This window comes from Bolinopsis microptera, chromosome 3, assembly GCF_026151205.1.
Source record: "Bolinopsis microptera isolate Bmic1 chromosome 3, MBARI_Bmic_1.0, whole genome shotgun sequence".
NCBI lineage: Eukaryota > Metazoa > Ctenophora > Tentaculata > Lobata > Bolinopsidae > Bolinopsis > Bolinopsis microptera.
This window is the reverse complement of record NC_087074.1, coordinates 18,820,501-18,842,462: the sequence shown is the minus strand read 5'-3', so window position 1 is coordinate 18,842,462 and position 21,962 is coordinate 18,820,501. Positions and strand designations below refer to the sequence as shown.

Genomic DNA, 21,962 nt, shown 5'->3' with positions numbered 1-21,962 from the left:
CGTTGCTCTGCGAAGCAGAGCAACGATCGTCGACCGATGCGAAGCAAGAATGCTAGTTCGCGCGGCGCGTCGAAGCGGCGAAGTCCTCCAAGGCGCCATTAGTGATTAGCTAGCGAGCCCATACATCAAATTCAATCTATCCCACTTCAAATAAGACCCGTTACTTTGATTTCCTAAACCTGATTTTGACGCGGACGGATGTTACATTGTCAATTGTTACTCGTCTAAATTTCACCGAAGTGGCGCGCGCCGCTCGCACTTTCTTCTCGAAATATTAGCCCGAGGCATGGCGAATGCTACGGAGTAGCGGCTACAGGCTAGGAGACCATCTACTTAGCACTTAGGACGTCCGGCAAATAAGGAGGGGGTGGTTTTGGAATTTCGGACATATCCGGACATGACATAAACAGTTGATACATGTTTCGTATCCCAATATCAGAGAAAATTGGCATGCAACGTATGCAGTATGTCAACATAACAGGGGGCCGGGAGTGGGGTGGTTTTTGAAAATCTGGACGTCCGGAAATTTTGGCAGAAGTAACGAAAAACCATTATGCATTAATTTCAACTTTTTGACACTAATTACTTAATGAATTTGAATTGGTTTTACTTGTATTCTTGTAGCGCGATGCACTACTGCGTCGCGCCGCGCATTTTAACTCGCAACAACGTATGTGGTATGCAGATCGGCGAGATGCGAAGGATTGACATCGTGAATCAACATTCAACTTGTACTTTTGAAAGTACGAGCGTGTTAAATGACTTTGACACTCTACAGTCGATCTTCGAGATTGTTCTAAAAGGGCCCCCGACAGCTGAAACCAACTTCAATCGATGTATTTTCGGACGCTGATTCCGAATCACCCCCCATGACATAGGGTTAAAATGCTCCCCCCGACGAGATATTGGTGAAAAACTGTCTCGATCACGTGATATGACCGTATAAGGAAGTTAGTCTAACTCTCGTTAGGGTTAGGGTTTCAGCATATTCTTTTGTTAAGGATTGGGTTAGGGTTAGGGTTGGTATCAGACTAGAGGGTTAGGGTTTCGAATAGTCGTTCAGGGCCAGCTAGAGAACGGGTTGAAAAACAAAAAAGTCACGTGACAGTCGAGTGTAGAGTTGAAAGTGATTAATCATCATCCTTGAAAGTAGCTGGAAATCCGGGGGAGGTTTTGAAAATTCGGACACACCCGGACACGCTGTAACCCCTTTTGAGCGCGCCGGCCGGCGTGCACGCTTCGCGTGCACGAGAGGTATACATCGTGTAGCGTAAGCAACCGGACAACTGTTAGGTACGTGTGTATTACCTCAGAACTAGAAGTTAAGTTGAACCCCAGTATGCTGCGTTTAATTCCAGTTTAATTCCTTGGCATAAGGTTTCATAAAGATGAATCAAGTGATAACTTATATGATTAAGATCCGATTGGATAGGTTTGCAGAGCAATGCAGCCATTGGTCAGAAAGGACATTTAGTGTTATTAGAATTATTTACAAAGAAATTATTGGATTAATAGTGTTATTGAATTCATCAATTAGTGGAACAATATTTTAACCAGTTTTAAAAAACCTGTATTTGTATTATTAAACCTGTTTGTTTGCAATAACCTGTTTGCAATAACCTGTTTGTTTGCAACTCTCCTGGATAACGCGTGGACTGCCTCTTCCACTGGAGCTCCTCTTCCACAGAACACCTAGACTACAAAAGATGAACACACAAGATTCTCACTGCCGTTAGCCTTTAGCCTTTTCCCGAACGCCTCTCCTATGATTGGTTTTCTCTACACGGCCCGGGATGTTAGTATGCTGCGCTCTCTCCCACGTCACCAGTTTCATAAATAGGTTTGTAGTCCTTTATTTTAAATCATTGACCTTAGTATTTTGTTCCTAAGACTGTATCAATATCATGCATAATTAGGTTAAGATTAAATCCGTGAGTTCAAGTTCTGTGCAAGTATCATAATATGCTGGTAAAATACTTATCCGTTATTTTCACCAGATTTTCCTAACGTCATGCCAGATCATTGTAATTGGTTCCCGTCGCTTCTGTTGAATTCCTGATAGGCTAGGAAGTTTGTTCCTCGAGGTATAGCTTTCATAATTATTAAACCATTAATTAGATGTTGTTCATTGCAATGTTATTTCCCATTTATTGATTCACATTGTTCGTAATACTAGAGTCATTCCCGATAGGTTAGTAATTAAATTCTAATAGGTTTATACATTTCCTAGGTAATATTGTGGTGACCCTATCCTACCTGTTTGCTTGTCCTAACCTTAGCAGCACCTACATTATTACCTCGTAAGTCATTTGAGCATTTATTGATAAGTTCTTACATATTTCGTATTCTACAGTTCACTCTAATTTAACTTTATCATGTTTAATTTTATCCTAGTTAGTATATTATTGTCTTTAATTAATCCGTCATTTGCTAATAATTTGTCCCTTTCTAGGACATTCCCCTCCCACGGATTCTGCCCTCGTTGGCAGCATTGAAGGAACGTAGCCATGATATAGCAGCTACCTGTCCATCGTCCAGAGAGAGAGTCAGCCAGCCCGTTATAATACACACCAGTTCCCATTGATCACCCAGCTACCCAACTGATTTAGGGTAACGGACTTTACCATGAGATTGAACACTTATTTTATGTACGATTGGATTGGTCTTGCATTATTTTACAATCCTTTACTTATTCACTTGTTTTAATTGGTTATCTTCCAGATATAAATCCATCTAAAAGTTCGAAGTTAAAACTCTAGATATAAATTAACCTAAAGGTTCGAAGTCCATAATTATAACATAAATTCCTGTCATAAATCTACCATCGTACACTGAGAGTTTGGGTTTGAACTATGCCCTGAGTGAGTCTCAAACCGGGAGGTATTCCATAATATCGGAACCTGAATATCCATACTCTAGTTAAAAGGAGCCCATTATACGTAGTTAAATTAATACCATCACAATTTAATGAAATATAATAAATAAATAATCTCTAGAAGTCATGGAAAATTGGAGCAGCAAATAGGCCGTTAAGTAAGTTGTCGTGCTGAAATCCGAGTACGCCACTTAACAACAACTACAAGGGTTGTATCACGCCGTGACCCCCACGGTCGTGACCCCCACGGTCGTTTCGCTAGTATCGTTCCACTGTATCGTTCTTAGTCTTACGATACAGGGCCGGGGAGCCGCACACCCGTGCGCGGCGGGTCATACAACGTATGACAAGACAGGGGGAGGTCTGGAAATCTGCGATTTTGGCGGAAGTCCTAACCGAACCTAAGTAGATGGCCCCTTGCGCGCCCCGGGCTAGTACATTAACATCGGACAACCCTAACTTAACCCTAACCAATAACTTGATTGTTCATACATGTTGCGTAATGTGTATCCCAAACATCAATTAAGATATTATTTGTTTATATTTATTTTTCCGCCTTCGGTGACTCGCGCTTAATAGCTTGACCATTGTTAATGATCTGGCCCGGCGCGCGCTACTTCGTAGCACTTGCTTTCGAGAAGAAAGCGGCGCGCGCTACTTCGAAGAAATTTAGACGAGTAACATCCGTCAATTAATAGCGCGCAAAAAGTGGCATGCAACGTATGTCAACCAATAACTAGACTCAAAATTACTGGGCGGCACTCAGCCTGTCATTCCACCAAATCTCCATTCTGATTATATAAATAATATATAAATAGCCTGGGGTCCCATAACGGGTGATACTCGTAAAATATCTGTTCCGTCGACGAGTCCAACTCGGCGCGCGTCCTGGTAGGTTGTAAACCTACAAGGGGTCCCCAGGTAAGGGTTTATCAGGTGGCTATTTATACATATTATTTCGCTCCCACTCAATCGCATGCCCAAATTTTAGGAAAATTCTTGTGAAAAGGCCCTGAGGGTATGCTCAAAGTAATCTCAAATCGGTGTATTTTTGGACGCTGATTCCGAATCACTTCCCATGACGTAGGGTAAAAATGCTTCCCTGGAGAGTTATGGGCAAAAAACTGTTTTGGTCACGTGACAGGCTAGTTAAACACGAATTCGATTGTTTAGGGCTCGGGTTAGGTTCAGGCAGGGTTGTAGTTAAGGCTAATGGATAGATAGCTTCGGGGTTACGGTGTATGGTTAGGGTTGGGATTATGTGAAACCGTTTTGTTCGGCTGCAAAACCATAAAAACCAAAGTCACGTGATAATTTTTGGCGAGCGAATTAATAAGAGCCCTATTATTTAGTATTCATAAATTTGTATGATAATCAATGTGAGTGTGCTGTGTGACTGTTGTGTATATTATCAATATTATCAGTTTGGAGAACAGCGCGTTGGTAAAATCAAAGCACCGTATGTTGGTATGCAAATAAAATACATAAAACAGAAATGTAAAAACAGTTTTCAAAATCTAAACACAGCGTGTCTTGGGTTTTACTAGATTGATTGTATAATACAGCCCTCTACTCAAATATATATCGGTATTGCTACACACTCACATATATCTTATATTATTCTTACAGTCAACAATCATCGGTATAACTAGAAGATATGAGATAGACGACATAATTTCATTTTCGAGTACAAAATAATTAAATTTCAACCTTTTATTTCATCTTACATCTTAACGAGAAAAATTCTTTATTGATTAATCTTAAAATGCAAGTCAAACTTCAGCAAAAAACATAAATACGATACAAAGCAATAAAGATTAACCTAAAATAAAAACCATTTCATCAAGTCGAAACTCAATCAAATACAGAACAGATAAAAAGCAGAATCTTTGAGAAAGATTTAGTTTAAAACGAATTCTTGCCAAGAAATGATGTAAAGGAGCAAAATAAAACTTTCGGATAACGGATAGAGGCCTATTTCTCACCCCCACCAAAACTTGGTTTGTTCACATTTATTCAGCGTGGATATGGAATAGTGGTTTTAACTTTCAACCACCACATATAACCATTTATCTATCATCCCTTAATATCACGTAACAAAACAGCTTTCACCAAACCATCTCATTAATGTACAAACAATTGTTTAGCTCTGACGGAATAAAAATCTTTTTTATCTAGGTCATCTGTTGCCATGGTAACGCAACATAATACACACGTTTACCATGCCGCTATTAGTGTCCGTAAGAATGAGTCGCTTGTTCCATGGGCCCGGACCGCCAGTTTTCAGCAGCTTCTGGATACTGAGATCGAACTTCCCTAACGACACTGAAAATATTGGTTATTATTAATTATTACTGGGCGGCGCTCAGCCTGTCATTCCGCCTAATCTCTATTCGGCCTAATCTCTATGATTATGAACATAAATATAATAGCCTGAGGTCCCCAGGTAACATTAACTACTATTACCTTGACACATTCTTCGGAAAATATACATTTTGGTGCCGTTTATATAACTTTTTAACGGATTAAAACATACCGTTGGGCGAAAATGAGTTCTCCTTGAAGACTGTAATGTTGATCTTGTCCGTTGAGACATCTCCAACAACGAAGTGAATGGTGTGGTCCCATTTAGGAGCCCCAGTAGGTGTTTTCTGAACATGGCTGAGCAGGGAAGCTTGGACGAACAGGGAGTTGGGCTTCTCGTCAGGAGGCAGTGCTAGTTCCAACCCTTCCACCTGCAATTGGGCGTCATGTTAGGTGGTTATAAAATGAGGAGGACCGGGGAAATTGATATGGGTTCTGTTAAAAGATGTTCAAATTTTATTGCTAGCTCGCTCGAGAATATCAACAAATCAAGTTTGATTAATTTTCATAACAAAAATCAATCTTATATTTATAAAATACCCCAAACGGTTGAAAGTTGATAAAAACTTACGATTCTGAGAGTGATAGTAGCTTGGCCAGCAATGGTTGGGTCAGGTAAACTAGTTTTATAATGTGAGTGGTACAGCAAGGTGGCATTTCTGATCCCATCGTTCAAATGGTCGACCCAATCTGAAGCTTCCTTCGCAGTTTGACAAGTAAATGAATAGTTTCTGTCGTTGTACGAAAATGAAAATGCTAAGTCAGCTGAGTTTTTGTTGCTTTCCGTTGGAAACACGTTGTTCAGTAAAAATGGGTCTCTATAAGTTTCAAATTTGATTGAATCGAAATCGCGAGCGTCAATATCGATGGGTTTGTTACCATAGCGACCCTTATCGACTCTCGTTATCCATAACGTGTCCGTGAACAAAATAGCAAAAAGTTCCTTGCTTCCCTTATTCTTGAAAACCGAACCGAAATGAATGAGTTTCCTGGCTCCCAAACAGTTGGTGTTAGAGTTTAATCGGACCTTCTCTCCCAAATCATCGCAACACTTATCAAAGACTCTTTGAAGAGACTCGAGCCGGGTTGTGGCCCTCACGGCCTCATTGACACTTGTTAACAGGTGCTCCGTCCGAGTCAGCGAGTCTTTGAGGCTCTGATAGTCAGGATGAGTATCCCTGGTATGTTGCAAGATCTTCTTGATAAGGAGAGGGTATTTGGTGATCCGCTGCATTGGCTTCAACAGGAAGGTGGAGAGAGGCAGTTTCCCGACTTTGGGAGAGCCAGCACATTCCTTTTCCTTGACTTTGAAGTCGTGAGACACACCCTCTTGTAACGTTATCATAGCTTGTCTCTGGGCCGAACAGAACTTCGTGTACGGCCCTATCAGACTATCGATCTGTGAGGGAGCACAATTAAGAAAATGTAACCTAAATATGTAATCAAATCAAATAAATTAGGTTTAGATTACATAACGTCTGATATCAGACGTCAGTTTAGTTCGATAACTTTAACTTAGAAACACTGAATTTATACGCTCTGATTCCGCCTTACCTCTTCCAGAAATACAGATCCAACACTCTCAAAGCTGTTAATATCACTGTTATTGTATAGAGCCCTAAAGAGACGGGCATTACAGAGGATTAGTTGTTGCCAGTTCACAAAGACGCTGGTTAGTTCGTCGTCAGTAGCAACCGAGCAGAGGGGGTTGTAGAACACCTGAGAGAACACGTGTTATATTAATTGTGTCACGTGTTGTATTCTTGAGACCACGTGATCATATTCCCACTAACACGTGACTATGTGTCACACACCTCTGCAACTAACACCACCAACGTGTAATTAACGCTTGCAGCAGCAGAGAGAGAACAGTTTTAACACATTTACAGCTCAATGTTTGAAACCAATAATGAGTAACAAGTGGAGTGTCAATGGTAGGATAGAGTGCTGAAGGTTGAAAGAGGGGAACATACCTCTACAACTAAGAGCAGGTCATCAATGTAGGTCTTCTCCGTGGATATGAGCTCATGTATAGCCTCCTGAGAGAGAGAGGGGGAGAGTTAGAGGGAGAGTTAGAGGGAGAGTTAGAGGGTGTTAGAGGGTGTTAGAGGGTGTTAGAGGGAGTCAGAGGTGAGGGAGGAGTAGCAGCTGACAGTTGGGAATACAACAAGTGATACAGTCACATACACGTTAACATGAGTTACAGTGATAACTGACAAGTTACAACATGTTACACTAGTTTCTGACACTGGCTGGTGGTTTAAATGTTGGGGTGTTAGCCGGAGTGTTGCAATGGCAGGAGCTCGGTGTTAACCGTTAACATTTAACGGAGGCCGGAGGTACGTCTATCTGGTGTCACCAGGTTGAACCTTGTTTTGTCTTCAAGACAAGCCCAGACAAGTCAGGATATTGTAGAGTAAGGTATGATCACGTGATAAAGACGGTATGTTGTATCAGGCCAGCACGTTATAAAAATACAGAGCGTTTACAGCAATACCGCCCAAAGGCTACTAAATCAACATGTTAATACTGTCATATCAAACAAAAAGTTTTAAAGTTAAAACCGGGCAAAACTGCAGACAAACTATCCTACGAGTTTACTTTACATTATACAAAATATGACATGTAAAATTAGGATTTCAGAAAACAAACAAACAAACAAACAAACAAACAAACAAACAAACAAACAAACAAACAAACAAACAAACAAACAAACAAACAAACAAACAAACAAACAAACAAACAAACAAACAAACAAACAAACAAACAAACAAACAAACAAACAATTACTCACTTGTCGGGTTCTCTCATCTTCAGCAGCTGACAGATTGGCGTTCCAGGCTGAGAGGAATCTATTAGCATTTGCTAAGTCGGTTCTAACGTGAATTAAATCTACCGTGTTTATGCGTTTATCAGCTATGGGACTAAACGGCACATTCCTAAGTATAACACTCTTCTTTCTCTCATCCCTCTTGGCTCTCCAACTTGTAGTTTTAGGTGACTTGGGAATGTGAGCCAGCTGAGACAGATACTCTTCGTTATAAATCATATTCAGATCATCAGAACACGAGACTAGCGGCTCAAACACGATCTGTTTGACTTTATTTTTAGGAGGGAGATCAGCGGGAACGAGGTCCTGAGACCGGGCAGGTATTGTGTGCCTCAAGGCGGGCCACCTCTTCTCGTGCTCTCCAATAGTACTGAAGTAGCCTGGTAACCGTCTCCTCTCCTCCTGCAGAGTCAGGTACGTCTCCAGGACACTCACTATCGTCTCCGGCGGTATTGGTGGTGGTGCCGCCGGGTCGGAGGGTCCCCGGCTGATGCCGCGTTTCCGAGGAAAGAGAGCGGAGATTGGCCGATCACTGGCTGTTGACATGGTTACGCGCGGTTTCGTTACTTCCTAAGTTGTTGTGTCATAATTTCTATTATCATAAGCAAATTTCTTGAGTTTCCATAAGAAAGATCACACTCTACAGCTGTTAAGTACGGAAAGGTGACAAAAACAGTAGCCAGAAATAAACTTGTACAATAAGCGGGAAAGAGAGGTGGCAGGAAAATAACGCAGGTAACTGAAACGCCCCGTATAAAACAGTTGACACGGCTCACCGGATGCGAACAGGCATTTGAATTACAAAAGGTCAAAACCTCCCTTTCAACGGAGAATATAAGAAGATTGCAAGCTTCCTTATTGCCACCCAGCAACTACAACTGAATGAAATATTTCAGATTGGACAGTGTCCACGCCCAGTATCAGTATTGATGTATATTCTGACACTGTATGCTATAAGCTGTTGTCACCTCTCTGGCGATGGTGAAGCCACCGTGGCTGAGGTCAGGTGGTATCTGTAACGACCACTTTACAACAAATCACATTCCAGTTCTACATATCTTCACCTTGTCTAATTTCTGACAGAAAGCTGTGAATCTAGTCTACTACGTGAGGCTTTATCGGGACTCTGTACTGCTATTGCCCGGCTTTATTGGAAATACTTGAATTAATTACCAGTAATAGACTGTTTAGTGTTTAGGTGGAAGTCGGATTTTAATGAACGTGAGTGATATTTTAATGAACGTGAGTGACGGTGTCCTCGGTGTCAGGTGAAAGACGTTCGAGACTCCTTGGAGACTTAGCTTTACGTGAAAACTGGCTGTCACATAAACAAGCGAGGGTAGGATGTAGTGGAAAGCTTTGGCGGCTTGTGGAGGTTTCAGCAAGGCACGAGTGTTCCATAAGGTGAGCTAACTTTTAACGGCATATCAAACATATTTGCGAAGCCACACTGATAATTAATATTCTGTATTTAATTAACAATTGTCAGAACAACAAACATACAAAAGCGTGTTCCTGAGTACTAATAATAATTGTTGAGCTAAAATAGAAAGTTATGAATCGAGGTCCACTATAGGACAGGTTATGAATATAATACATTCCACTGTTCCACAGAATACTTAAATAATAAATAAATTATTTCGAGTTTGTAATAGCAGAAAAAGTAACATGAAAGCGCAACGTAGGTTAAAGTATTGAAAATAAACAGGAAATAAGAACAGGAAAGGAATGGAACGAACTCTGCTAATTGACAATCAATGATGTAGGATGAACTCACGGTAGGGGATGAAGTCAATGTAGTGGTACCCAGCCTGCATCAGCTCATCTTTAGCAGCCCACAACAGAAGGCTCTGCCTACTCCTATTGTTCCCCTTCTTGACGGAGGCCTGCCGTCTGTACGCCAGCTTTTCTTCTTCTCCTTCTTCTCCTCTTTAAACTACCGGACAAACTCACAAACGAAAAAGTAAACCGTCAGAACTGGTGAAAATGTTTCATGGTACACATAGGGTAAATATCTTAGAAATGACAATCAGTAGAATGTCACGTTGACACAGCAAAAACTATTTCCAGATAAGACACAACGTGGTCTTCGTCTCCAAATATCACGTGACTTGATAGTCCCTTTTTGTTGGACAACACCACAGATGGAGGGCTGTGATTGGACAATACCGCACTTGTACGAGTGTCTGACAATCCTGGGAGTGAGTAGTAGGACATCTCCGGTGATCTGATTGGCTGCTCACTTCCATACTGCACTGTGATTGGTGGAGGGGGAAGTTGGCGGTATAGGGCGGAGAGGAGATGGGGGAGTATTGAAGTGTCGCTACTAAAGTAGCTGTTCCAGTGTAAATGTACACTGTTACGTGCTAGTTAGTGCGTGTCACTAGACAGTTCCGATATGGTTTATAGATTAATGACATGGTCTGTGTTATATACACAGTACTGACTACAGTGTGGTTGTTTACAGTTATTGGAAAATATTACCTTACTGGAGTTACGGGACGATGGAAATAACTTAGACCGAGAATATTGAAATAAATAACTTTGACAGGGGATATCCACATATCTTTAAAAAGATTATGAGAATATATATTATATATTATTATATATATTATATATATGAGAATCACGGGAAAGAATCACTAAAATTGTGACCAGATAACATCTTCAAAGACTTATATATTTGTTTGATGGCGGTTATATTAACCTCGTGACAGAGAATAAAAACACGGAAAATAATCGTCAAAATTAGGTTAGGGATTTAAAAGGTTATTGGTATTAAAAGATATAAAAATGGAGAATATTTGCAGAGACAGAAATATCACAAAAGTTCCCATGGAAATTTCGTTGTGACTGTGTAGTGAGTACAATATATCAATTGAATCTCAAAGTTGAAATTCAAATGAAATGACATTAGGGAACAATAAATAAACCGACAAAAAAGTTCCAGAAGTTGTTCTGATCGTGGCAGAATGAGTAATGACATGGAAAATAGGACAGCAAAAAAGGATGGTTAACAGACAAAACTCGATTAAGCTGTCAGGTTCCGAGAAGGATCACCAAGGGGAACGAGCCTGAACAGAACTGATCTAGTTTTCAGAGACCGAATACAAGACAAATGCGGCTCAAGACCGAATCCTTACACGACAACTTCTATAAGTCCGCGTACTTCTGTCCGGCCGCGTTCATAATGAAGGAATCTTTAGTAGTAGATCCTAACCAGACTTAAGTATCGGGCTTGTTTTATAAAATCGTTTATTTCTCTAAAACTACAGTTGGATAAGTAACAAATGAGAAAGTGTTGTGACCAGTAAGAATAGGACAGACTGTCTCCTGAGCTTGTACTCCCGACAACACATGCCACTAGACCAGCTGCTCTCGGAGACCAGCAAGCCTCACACCTCCCCAGCTGCTCTCTCTATCTCTTGGTCATGTTATATAGTATTTGACACTACTAACAGAATATGTCAACACTACGGACCGGCACTCATATATTAACATTCCTTACTTCCATACTTTGTTTTAAAATAAATACAACAAGGGAGGGAGAGAGAGAGAGCTTTCTGCAGAATATCACGTGATGTGTTGGAAACATCGGGTGAAAGTGTTGTGATGTGATAAAACACCACGCGCGCAACACGCACGTGGATTTGAACGTGTTATAAAACCTACCAGTTTCCAGTTGCTGTTGTAGGGAATTACCTGCTCCCATTAAGCTCTGATCTTACAGATGGAGATATGTCTGCCATACAATGGAAAGAGAAACAAGCTCACAAAAATAGAAAGGTACTGTAAAGGCTGCAAGTCATCATAACTAAGATACTAATACTAATGTATAATATTTTGCTGAATAGTGTGTGATGCAGACAGGTATGGTATCTTACGTAGCAGTAAGCTAAGCACGGGGCAGGGTAATAGCAAGCAAACTATCGGGTCATTACTTCATTAAACTTATTAAAGCAATTAAAATATTTAATTAAACAGAATGTTATCAATATAATTATGTGAAGGGACGGAGTAAGAGACTTGAACAACGAACAAAACAAAAAGGTATTGTGTAAAGTAAAATTTAATGTTGATAAATATGTTTAGAAGATGGGTCTTCGTAAAATTAGCACGACTAATTAAGGAGTTTAGACACAATCAACATAAAACAAAGCGGTCAAACATAGTAATGAACAGATATAGAGTACATGTGGTAAAAGAATAATATGCAGCTAAATATATATATACTAAATATCACTGTGCAATGTTAGCCAGTCCGGTCTTGATGAACTCTCTCATTGTACTGGCTTCATATTTAGAACCGACCTTACGACTATTGTTATTGTGATACATTATGAGATGGACAACGAGAAAAAGAAGAGGAAAGGGAAAAAAGAAAAGAAATTGGGGGAAGAAGGAAGAGTAACAGAATTGCCAAGCCTTGATAGAGAAGCCATTACAATAATAAAATGACGAAAAATCGTTATTTATAAAAGACAGAAAGTGACAGAGTAATTCCTCCTGCTAAAATAAGGCGGATACGGTACCATGACAACATGGGAATACATATAGGAGCCGGAAAATGGTAATTAAATAATTAGTAATCAATAATGTCCCGTACGAAACTTAACTAAGATAGAGCGAGTTTGGTCGTCTGACGCGTGTCGCAAGTTACCAAAACTAGGAAACTTCTAGCAACTCGCATGGCCCCACAAGCCGTTTTTCAAGACGTCCACGATATAGCATAAGCTGACCAATTGTATCCAATTTACAAACTTTAGTAAAACAGAACCCAATAAAAGACGTAATTTAACAGCAATTACACCGTCAAGTCACACAATTATGAAGCTAAATGTTTTGCATAATACATGTACTATACATGTATTATATCCCAGCCAATCCTCAAGACATGGCTTCATTTTATAACGTTTAGAGCGAGTTTATGATGCATATAAACAGCAGCGGTAACAAGACCTCGTTATAAGGCAACCTAAATAAAGTAAAATGAAGCAGCAGATTTGCTGAATATATCCGGCTTGTAAAAGGAGAGAATTGGTGATGTAAATGAGGGGGGGGGGGGGGCAATGCCCGTCTATTTAACAGTAAGTAAGCGATTCATGATATCATAGATAATGTATATAGTGTTTTTTTTTGACAGATTCGATATTATAACTCTATGATCACTGTAAGCTGCTGTAAATGATGTGTAGAGTACAGATAATAACATCAACTTGATCAAATCAATGATCGGAATCTGGATTGTGGGATATAGAAAGGAAATTGAAAGGAAATAAAATAAAACAACAGGTACTGTGACTCACAGTACCTGTTGTTTTATTTTATTTCCTCAGTGTGAGCTGAGGAATGCTGGAGACGAATTTAACAAAACGTAAATTAAATGTTCTGCAAAGAATTTAGTAAAATAAATGTTCTGCAGCTGATGAGCAGCTTCTATTTTTAATATTCTACAGTATTTAAAGCCACACAAATAAAAAATAATGCAACTGCGTGCAAAATTAATCACTCTGTTAAGGTTATCTAAAAGATAGAAAGATAGATACGCCGAAACTAATTAAAAAGAGAAACCCTGAATCTAATTAAGGCTTTTAACTTAACGAGGCGCTAAACGTCTGTCTCCGTTTCCCTGCACTTCAACATTTCACAGACATTGAGCCACGCACAACACGACCAAGAGAGAGAGCTCAAAGGTCGGCAGGAAAAATAATAGGATTTTTATTAACTCTATATCTTATCTTGTGGTACCAGGTGGCAGCGGGAGTTGGTTTCTGGAGCTTTACACATTAATGTGATCTGTGAGCTACGAAATACTGAGCTTTGAGATAGGTCTCACTCGCGGGGGAATAGGGTCAGTGAAATCATTAATCAATGAACCACCGCTGTCAAGTAAATAAAAGCCCGGAGCTAGGTTATTGGGTTAAACTGGTGCGCAAATTATAGTTTAATGAACTTCTCAGAATTACGAGTCAGAAGTACACCGAAGGATAATTACTTAATTACCTAATTACCGAAGGATAATTACTTAATCAGAAAAATGTACGACAGTAAGTGGAGACTGCAGCTGTTTTGTAACTACCACTAGAGGCGCCGGGCAGTGGGCAGTGTAGGTCAACATCACAACCAGTTCGACCAAGCACATGAATCAGAACCAATAGAACATGTCCGAGCAAGCACTTAAATCAGAACCAATACAACTGGACAGCCTCTCATCACCAGCGATCAACAACTTTGTCAGAACAAATCAGTCACAACACTGTTAGCAACGTCAACATGACCTCGAATCTACGATATACATATATTTACCTCCAGCTAGAAATACAGATTAGAGAAGTAGGAAATGTTATTGGTTCGTCAGAGACACAAGAAACGAGCGAGAACACGAAAATACATACGCTGCTGTAAGCGCAAAGCATCAACATCAGTTGGTGAGAGAATCAGCCGTTGACATTTTAGGTAAATAGCTGACTCAAAGTGATTGTGATAACGACTTTTTTGGCAGCAGCCATAGAGAGATAGAGAGCTAACTCGGCGTGTTGAATAAACTAAACGGCGAGACTGAAAAGAAATTTGAGTAAAAGCCACACGTGCGACCATGAGAATATTTCTGAGGAAAGGAGTATGTTATTGATTTGTATGTGTAGCGTATGACTATGAGGGCTATGATGTATGCTTGATGGACAATTATATCGAGTACTGAATACCATGCATAGTTTGCATACGTATTAAGTATTGTGTATATCGTTAGAATTGTATCAAAAGAAGAGGATTCTTTCAAAGAATGATAATCTAAATCTCTCACCAACTAATAATCTCAATCACGAGGTACTAATAATGATGATTAGAAATTAGTAATAATTAGTATCAACTGTGTAGATAATAACCTAATCTACTCACAGTTGAAAAGTAAAACGTCGACCTTTCAAGTGGTTAAGAAATTTTCAGATTTTCATGCAAAATCGATAACAATAACGGTAGATACTAGATATTATGATTTAAGGATACAAAAAACTCGTTTCAGAAAGCGGTGGCCATTGGCCAGCATCTTGATCCAATCATAAAACCAGCCGACAAACCAGCTGAGCACCACGTGCCATTAGCTACCACGTGACACAACATCACGTGCCATTAGCTACCACGTGACACAACATCACGTGACACAGCAGTTGGATAAAGGTAAGAGTAGGACCCGGGTGTAACGACTAACGCGCTAACAAATTCTGCCCAGTAACCACCAGCTACTGTCGTTGGGGCTCACCAACCTATCTAGATAATAGATGTTAGTTACGTTAAACCCTGTAGCTTGAAACTTTTGTTAAAACCTTCAGCTAAAAATGGAGACGGAATTTCTGTAGCACAAAATCAACTGATCTAATCATTTCTGTAGTAGCACGAACCAGTTGGATACTGTCCAACATCTTGAACACAATAGTATTACGTCTGATTAGTGAGTAGTATCTATGTTATTAGTTCCTTCGTTTAGCTACTCTGTAATAGGCAAATGTAAACCCTGGATCTAGGTTGATGATCTAAGGAAGGGTACACACTTCAGTCTGCACAGTCACATATTTGACACTGTAGAACGTATTTTCGTAAATTATCAATAGATTGTGATAGAATGCAAGAAATGCACGAAGAATACAAATTGAACAAACTGGCATCACGTGGCAACATTTTTGTGATCTCATGCAAATCTTATCTGCCAAAACCCAAAAACTAAGGACATGAAACAAATTTAGAGGCAAATATACCATCTAATACGGTAGGGAGAGGAAAATCTGTCAACAGTCAGGGAGATACAGTCAGGAACGCGACAAGATACACTGCAACTTATAATGCGGTCACGTGGTGTTATAATGCGGTCACGTGGTGGGAAGTTGGCGGGTATTTCATTAGGAATTTGATACAATACAAATTGATAATCTGTATCAGTCGGAGTTAAGGGAGTAAAAGCACTGGGCAAGAAGGAGTAAAATATTCATTGGATATTTTCAAGCAGTAGTAAAATACTAGCAACCTTTATATCTGACCAGGATGTCGAATAGTTTAAGAAAGGTTCCAAGACAGGTCACATAGACAGCAAACACGCATACCTTTCACGGTTATAGGGCACAAAAGCTTCGTCTACTTTCAGACAAAGTTGATTAAGCAACAATCTCAATATACCATCTACATTCCAGCAGGAACAAGCTTTATCACAAAATATTGTACATTTATGTGCACAAGTATTAGTACATGTTGTGATGTATTATTTAGTAAATGAAGTGGTTTGTAGTCATCATGCAACTTTACGTTCCATTAATTAATCAACAATATCCTCTCATCAAATTCCCTCTTGTGGAATTATCACTGTGTACACAGAATTGTATTATCTTCACAGGATTATACTATCATGTATACGGCTCTATACATTTCGTCACGTAACGAACGTTTTTGTTGTATCTCTAGCAACGAAGGTCATACAATATATAGGTACTTCAGTAATAGAAAGTAGCATAGCTGATAAACGCATGTACACAGATAGTCACTACATAAACCATAAACTGATGTTAATGATCCTGTTTTAGAAAAGGTATGAAAATTGTAAAGAGATATTTAACATTTTCATTGAGCAAGATAAGGAACATTACACACCTTTTACAGTTTCCCAGGCGTCTTGGTCGTTGATTTGCTGAACGTAGTTGGCAGGTAGTACTCCCACTTCTGCTCCTAACTGAAATCAGATGCAGTGTTAGTGTTTCTGTTGATAGATGGTTTAATTGATTAACCTCAGATTAACTGACTGGCGGGATTATTGTTGTCGGTTCTGATAATACTAATTTATCTCAAATAGACCACACTAGGTTCCGTTCATACTTCATACCTACCGTGGCTAACTAACTGTTTCATGTGATGATAGCACATACAGTAAATTATAAGGAATGCGAACATTTTGCCACGATTATTGACTAGTTATAAATAGTCGTGGTAACTACATTATATATATCTATAAGTTGCGATAGTTTCTGTAGATCACGACTAGCAACTTTTAGCTACAAATTCCGTATAATATATGGAACAACGATTGAACACAGTAAAAGTGACCACTACTGTGACCATTTAGTGACCATTTAGTGACCAACTTACCCGGCCTATCCACCAGTGAGGATCACTCTGCTCGGTGATAGTGATAATATCGTCTCTCTTAAGGGAGAGTTCGTCGTTGTTCTGTGCTGAGTAGGGGTAGAGAGAGTAGCAGTGCAGTGAGGCTGGGATCCTGTCAGCTCCCTGGAGAGGATATACTGTTAGAGTACAGGGGAGTAATTATAATAGAGTTAATTAACACAAGTACCAACCCTCTACCCGAGGAGAGGAGAGAGGGGGGGGGGGGTTCTATAATGGGTATAATCGACTGATACTCGACGAAAATAACTTTTGTCTTGATTGCGCGGGACGCGAAAAATGCAACTTGAAATTTATATTTAAGTTGTCTAATATCGTTATTAAAACATAAAATTCTCGTAATATTACAGTATTTTTACCCCGCAATTTTACACAGAGAACTGTATCGAGATATTTGCTTCTATTTTTGGCCTGAACCAAATTTTAAGTGCATAACTCATCGGAATTTGCTTATCTACAGTTTATAGACTGAAAGTAATCCTGCAATCAGTAAGCTTCTTCCTTGGTTACAAAAAATGAGTGAACAAAAGGGCTTATCCAGTCAGTTATATATCTATGATTTTTGGAATTTTCTCATCGTGTAAATTCAGCTGTGTAATGTTCCGGTAAATAGTTTCGTTAGTGAGATGTTACGATTGTCTCTTGCCAGCCATATTTTATATACAATTGCAAGCGTGTAAAAACAAAGCTTAGCTTTATCACAAATTATTGGTGGTATCTTTTCAAGGAATCTCATGTACCCTTGAATAATAAACACGTAAACTGCAGTGATATTTGTGAAATGTTTATTTCTCGTGAAATGCTTATTTCCGGTGAAATGTTTAACATTCCAGGACCTGTTTATTCTCCTCGTCCAACTGAAACTCCACGATAGAGACATTGCAGCTATTGGCAAAGGTCTCCGCCACTGATATCAGGTGAGCGGAGAGCAGCTTCTCCATCTTCAACAGATCCGCTTAAACCCGCACTCTCAGTTCTCAGCGATATAGATTTTCAGTTTCAAAACCGCTACTTCAGGCAAATTAAAAGTAGGTTAGTTCACCTGCTTTTCAAAATAAACGTAATAAAAATGTCAAGATGAAAATAAAAACGTTAGAAGTGGGACGGAATACAACAGCAACACGTCACAATCCAACGCACGTACCTACTACCTACGCAAAATAAAGGGGCAAAATGAAATTACGCCTTCTTCGGAAAGGTTATGGCGGGGGCAAACTATCATAAGGTTCCGAGGAAGTGGTATAGGTATTCAATAAAAAGTGGTATAGGTATTCAATAAAAAGGTATGTGGTAGTGGCAGTGATATTAGAACTTTAATTCGAATTTAAAACGAAATTGAATGTCGAGTAGCTGTGCGTCTACAAGTTACTATAACTGTGCACTGTGCAGTGAATGCAGGTAATGTAATGTAACTACATAATATGGCACCCCACTGTATAATATATTACAATGATCAGAGGTGGAACAACGCTTCATTTTATCCACAAACTAATCCCTAACAATTTCAACAACCCTCAGCCGGAACTACAAGAATATTTGACAAAAGAGAGAGGAGGCAGGCGAGACGGCGAGACAGTCAACAGTGCGCGTTCCTGGCGTTCCATTTGTGTAGTGTCACATCTTGCGGTGTGTCTTAGCGAGAGTGCCAGCAATGGAGAGTAAAAAGCAATACTGACATCGGAACAAAGTATCGCAGGAGAATGCTGTGAGGATTGAGGAGAATGCTGTGAGAATAAAGTGTGACTCACTAAATCTCACTGAACAATCCTCAACAAAAGATATTCTCTGAGACACTCTCAGGATATTTAGGATGAATAATATTTAGTGCATCTCTAGTTCGAAGTTTTACAGTTGGTTAAAACATCACGATCAGGATTTAAGGATGGTGTTGTGTTCTGGTCTAGAGAAAATGTGCCGTACACTTTTTATATTTTCAATCGTTCTTGGACTTATCGGGACATTTATACACCATCAACAGAAAATACATTCACCAGACGCCAGAAATTTATTTAACACCAGCAGTTTACTCATCAGATTGTAAACTTCAAACAATATCATCCACTTTTGATACTTAATTTAAGTCTAGACATGAAGGTGTTGATGAGTTCTTCTTCTTCATTTTGAAAGACGTGACTGAATAATAGGATAATAGGCCCGATTGTTCGATGTTCATAGTTATTTTTTTCCTGGCAAATCGTCAAATTACTGTTAAAAAGAGACATTTTTACTGTATTAGTGACAAAAATGACTTCCACCACAAAACATCCAGCCAAATATTCCACACATGAACCAAACACTGAATTACACAAAAATGTTCATACTCTCTACACAACAAATTTAACATAAGTGTCAAGCATCAAGACAGAGATACTATTTAAGCGCTCTAGTTTTGAGAGTTTCATTACCGTTACCGGGAATCAGGAATGCCAAATAACGGGGTTAGGGTTAGGGCTTCCCCCGTTTCATGGGAGTACAGCTATTTAAAATTTATATTGCTATTGTCCCGGACAATGGCACACGTGCTCTTGTCCCGAACATGTACAGTGAAACACGTGTTACTCAGTAGTGGCTAGTAGTGTAAACAGTAAACACTATAATGCTTGAAGTTGTAGATTCTGGTATAATAAACTATGTGTTGTTGACAGACCTCCAGCTATGTTATCGTTAGTTGTTTACAGTGTTACAGGCATGTTAACGTTTCAGCTATGTAAAAACATTTGACTGTGAGACAGAGGTGATCTTATTCTTCAGTTACAGTGCTACGGGAAGCTGTACTCGCAATTAGTAAGGTATGTAAATCCCAACATATTTTAGGTTCGTGAGACTTGAAAGGGAGAAGAATGCTACGTCATATAATCTAACATTCCAACATGAAATAGGGCAGATCGGAATGAAAACGCCAAAAAGTTGCGACATTCAGACGAAAACGGTTGCTGTAAACTGAATTATTCCAACACGAAACCACAAGGAAACTACACAGCCACAAATCTCGCACTTGTCCCGCCAAAATTGCGTCATTCCTCTTTATCTTAAAAGTGAACAATTTAAGAAGTGAACAGTGAACACGCATCTTAAATTGCCACATTCAGTTCCAGAGAAATATCAAAAAATTAACTCACAGCGAAAAATCTAATGAAGCAGAAAAACCGGGGACAATTAATTAATTAAGATTGGTGTAAAACAGCCCCGTAATGTTTTGCCACCGCCTTGTAGTCATTCTTAAACGCGTCTTCACGCCCTACAGTCCTGTTTCGTAAGGCGCCGCCCTAAAGTCTCACGCCCTAGACTCCCGGACCCATAACCGCTCAAAACCAAACCATTCTACACACAAACCTCACAACTATAAAACCACTACGCACTGAAACGGACATTGTGAATCCAATAACCGGCTATGATTTGTTCGGCAGCCTTCTATTCTCGCCTAACCAAGCGACACCGCTTCAGCTAGAGATTAAACTGAAACATCTGTTGGTTCCAGTCCAATTAATCAGGCCGTGCTGCTGATAGACTAACATGTTGGCAGTATAGCGAGGATATAATGCTGCCTTTTGTCGTGTTCCAAGCAACAATATCAGTCATTAATTGTCGTGCTATGGAAAATACGGCAATACAATTACAATATTACGGTTTGGGGGTTTCACAAGAGCGTACAGAGAGGAGATTACATTATATTCACAGAGCTGTCAGACTCTCAGAGCCACAATAGACAAGACAGTTAGATAGTGCTCAATCAATAAAAGGAATCATCACCAGCAGGTACTACCCACATTAGAACCAGCACTAGAACTGTTTTAAGACAGTTCCTAACGAAGGCAGCGCCCACTAACCCGGGTATGTGGTTACCACCTAGTTACCACCTAGCTACAACTATTTTAAGACAGTTCCTAACGAAGGCAGCGCCCACTAACCCGGGTATGTGGTGTTAGTTACCACCTAGTTACCACCTAGTTACCACCTAGTTACCACCTAGTTACCACCTAGTTACCACCTAGTTACCACCTAGTTACAACTATTTTAAGACAGTTCCTAACGAAGGCAGCGCCCACTAACCCGGGTATGTGGTGTTAGTTACCACCTAGTTACCACCTAGTTACCACCTAGTTACCACCTAGTTACCACCTAGTTACAACTATTTTAAGACAGTTCCTAACGAAGGCAGCGCCCACTAACCCGGGTATGTGGTGGAAGTTAAATGAACTAGAATGTGGTTTCAATCAACTGATTGGAGAACCAAGGCACATCCTCGGATATCTCAAGTTTTAGAGCATTTTAAAACTAGATATTTATACCGGGATACGGTGGTGGGGCAGACGCTAATAAACGGAGCAATGTCGGCAGCTACACCATGGTTCTACATCCATCACCGGCGCTTATTAAGTTATTAGTTGGTGCTGTGATAACTTCATATTCAGAGAGCTGGGACCTGGCTCCGGGCCAATCTACTGGACATAGACAAAGAAGGCTTCAAGGACTGTTTAACGTTATGTGCTGCAGTGCTTCTCTTATTCCCGGAAATGTAGGGTTAGGGGGATGGCAGTTATTGGCAGGGACCCTCCACGGTATAACAACATGAACCTGCGACCGATAGGAGGGGGGGGGACGGTTATGTTGTTGTGCAGTGGTACGTCTGTGGGAGAGTGAGTTAGAGGCAGTCAGGCCGAGGTACTTTTCTTTGTAACGTCTATGTGTGACAGACGACAGTAGAATAAGTATGCTAATAGAGTGTCGTGA

The 21,962-nt window shown here is 39.9% G+C and overlaps 1 protein-coding gene and 1 long non-coding RNA gene across 3 annotated transcripts in view; one reads left to right on the top strand and one right to left on the bottom strand.

Moving 5' to 3' along the window:
* Positions 1–1,826: 1,826 nt before the first annotated feature.
* Positions 1,827–2,692, top strand: LOC134813397 (uncharacterized). The gene is made up of 4 exons (XR_010160011.1): positions 1,827–1,840; positions 1,998–2,084; positions 2,231–2,300; positions 2,453–2,692. It is a non-coding gene; the product is annotated as an uncharacterized LOC134813397 (long non-coding RNA).
* A 1,645-nt stretch (positions 2,693–4,337) lies between these two features.
* Positions 4,338–21,962, bottom strand: part of LOC134812739 (intersectin-1-like) — a 59,502-nt gene continuing 41,877 nt past the window's right edge. For both annotated transcript variants that reach the window (XM_063820282.1, XM_063820283.1), the window contains 8 exons: positions 17,196–17,336; positions 16,704–16,782; positions 8,034–8,080; positions 7,213–7,278; positions 6,794–6,958; positions 5,811–6,638; positions 5,412–5,610; positions 4,338–5,200 (listed from right to left, as the gene is read on the bottom strand). In XM_063820282.1, the coding sequence (XP_063676352.1) occupies positions 5,055–5,200; positions 5,412–5,610; positions 5,811–6,638; positions 6,794–6,958; positions 7,213–7,278; positions 8,034–8,080; positions 16,704–16,782; positions 17,196–17,336 (1,671 nt within the window). In that variant the 3' untranslated portion in view covers positions 4,338–5,054. The remainder of the gene's footprint in view (positions 5,201–5,411; positions 5,611–5,810; positions 6,639–6,793; positions 6,959–7,212; positions 7,279–8,033; positions 8,081–16,703; positions 16,783–17,195; positions 17,337–21,962) is intronic.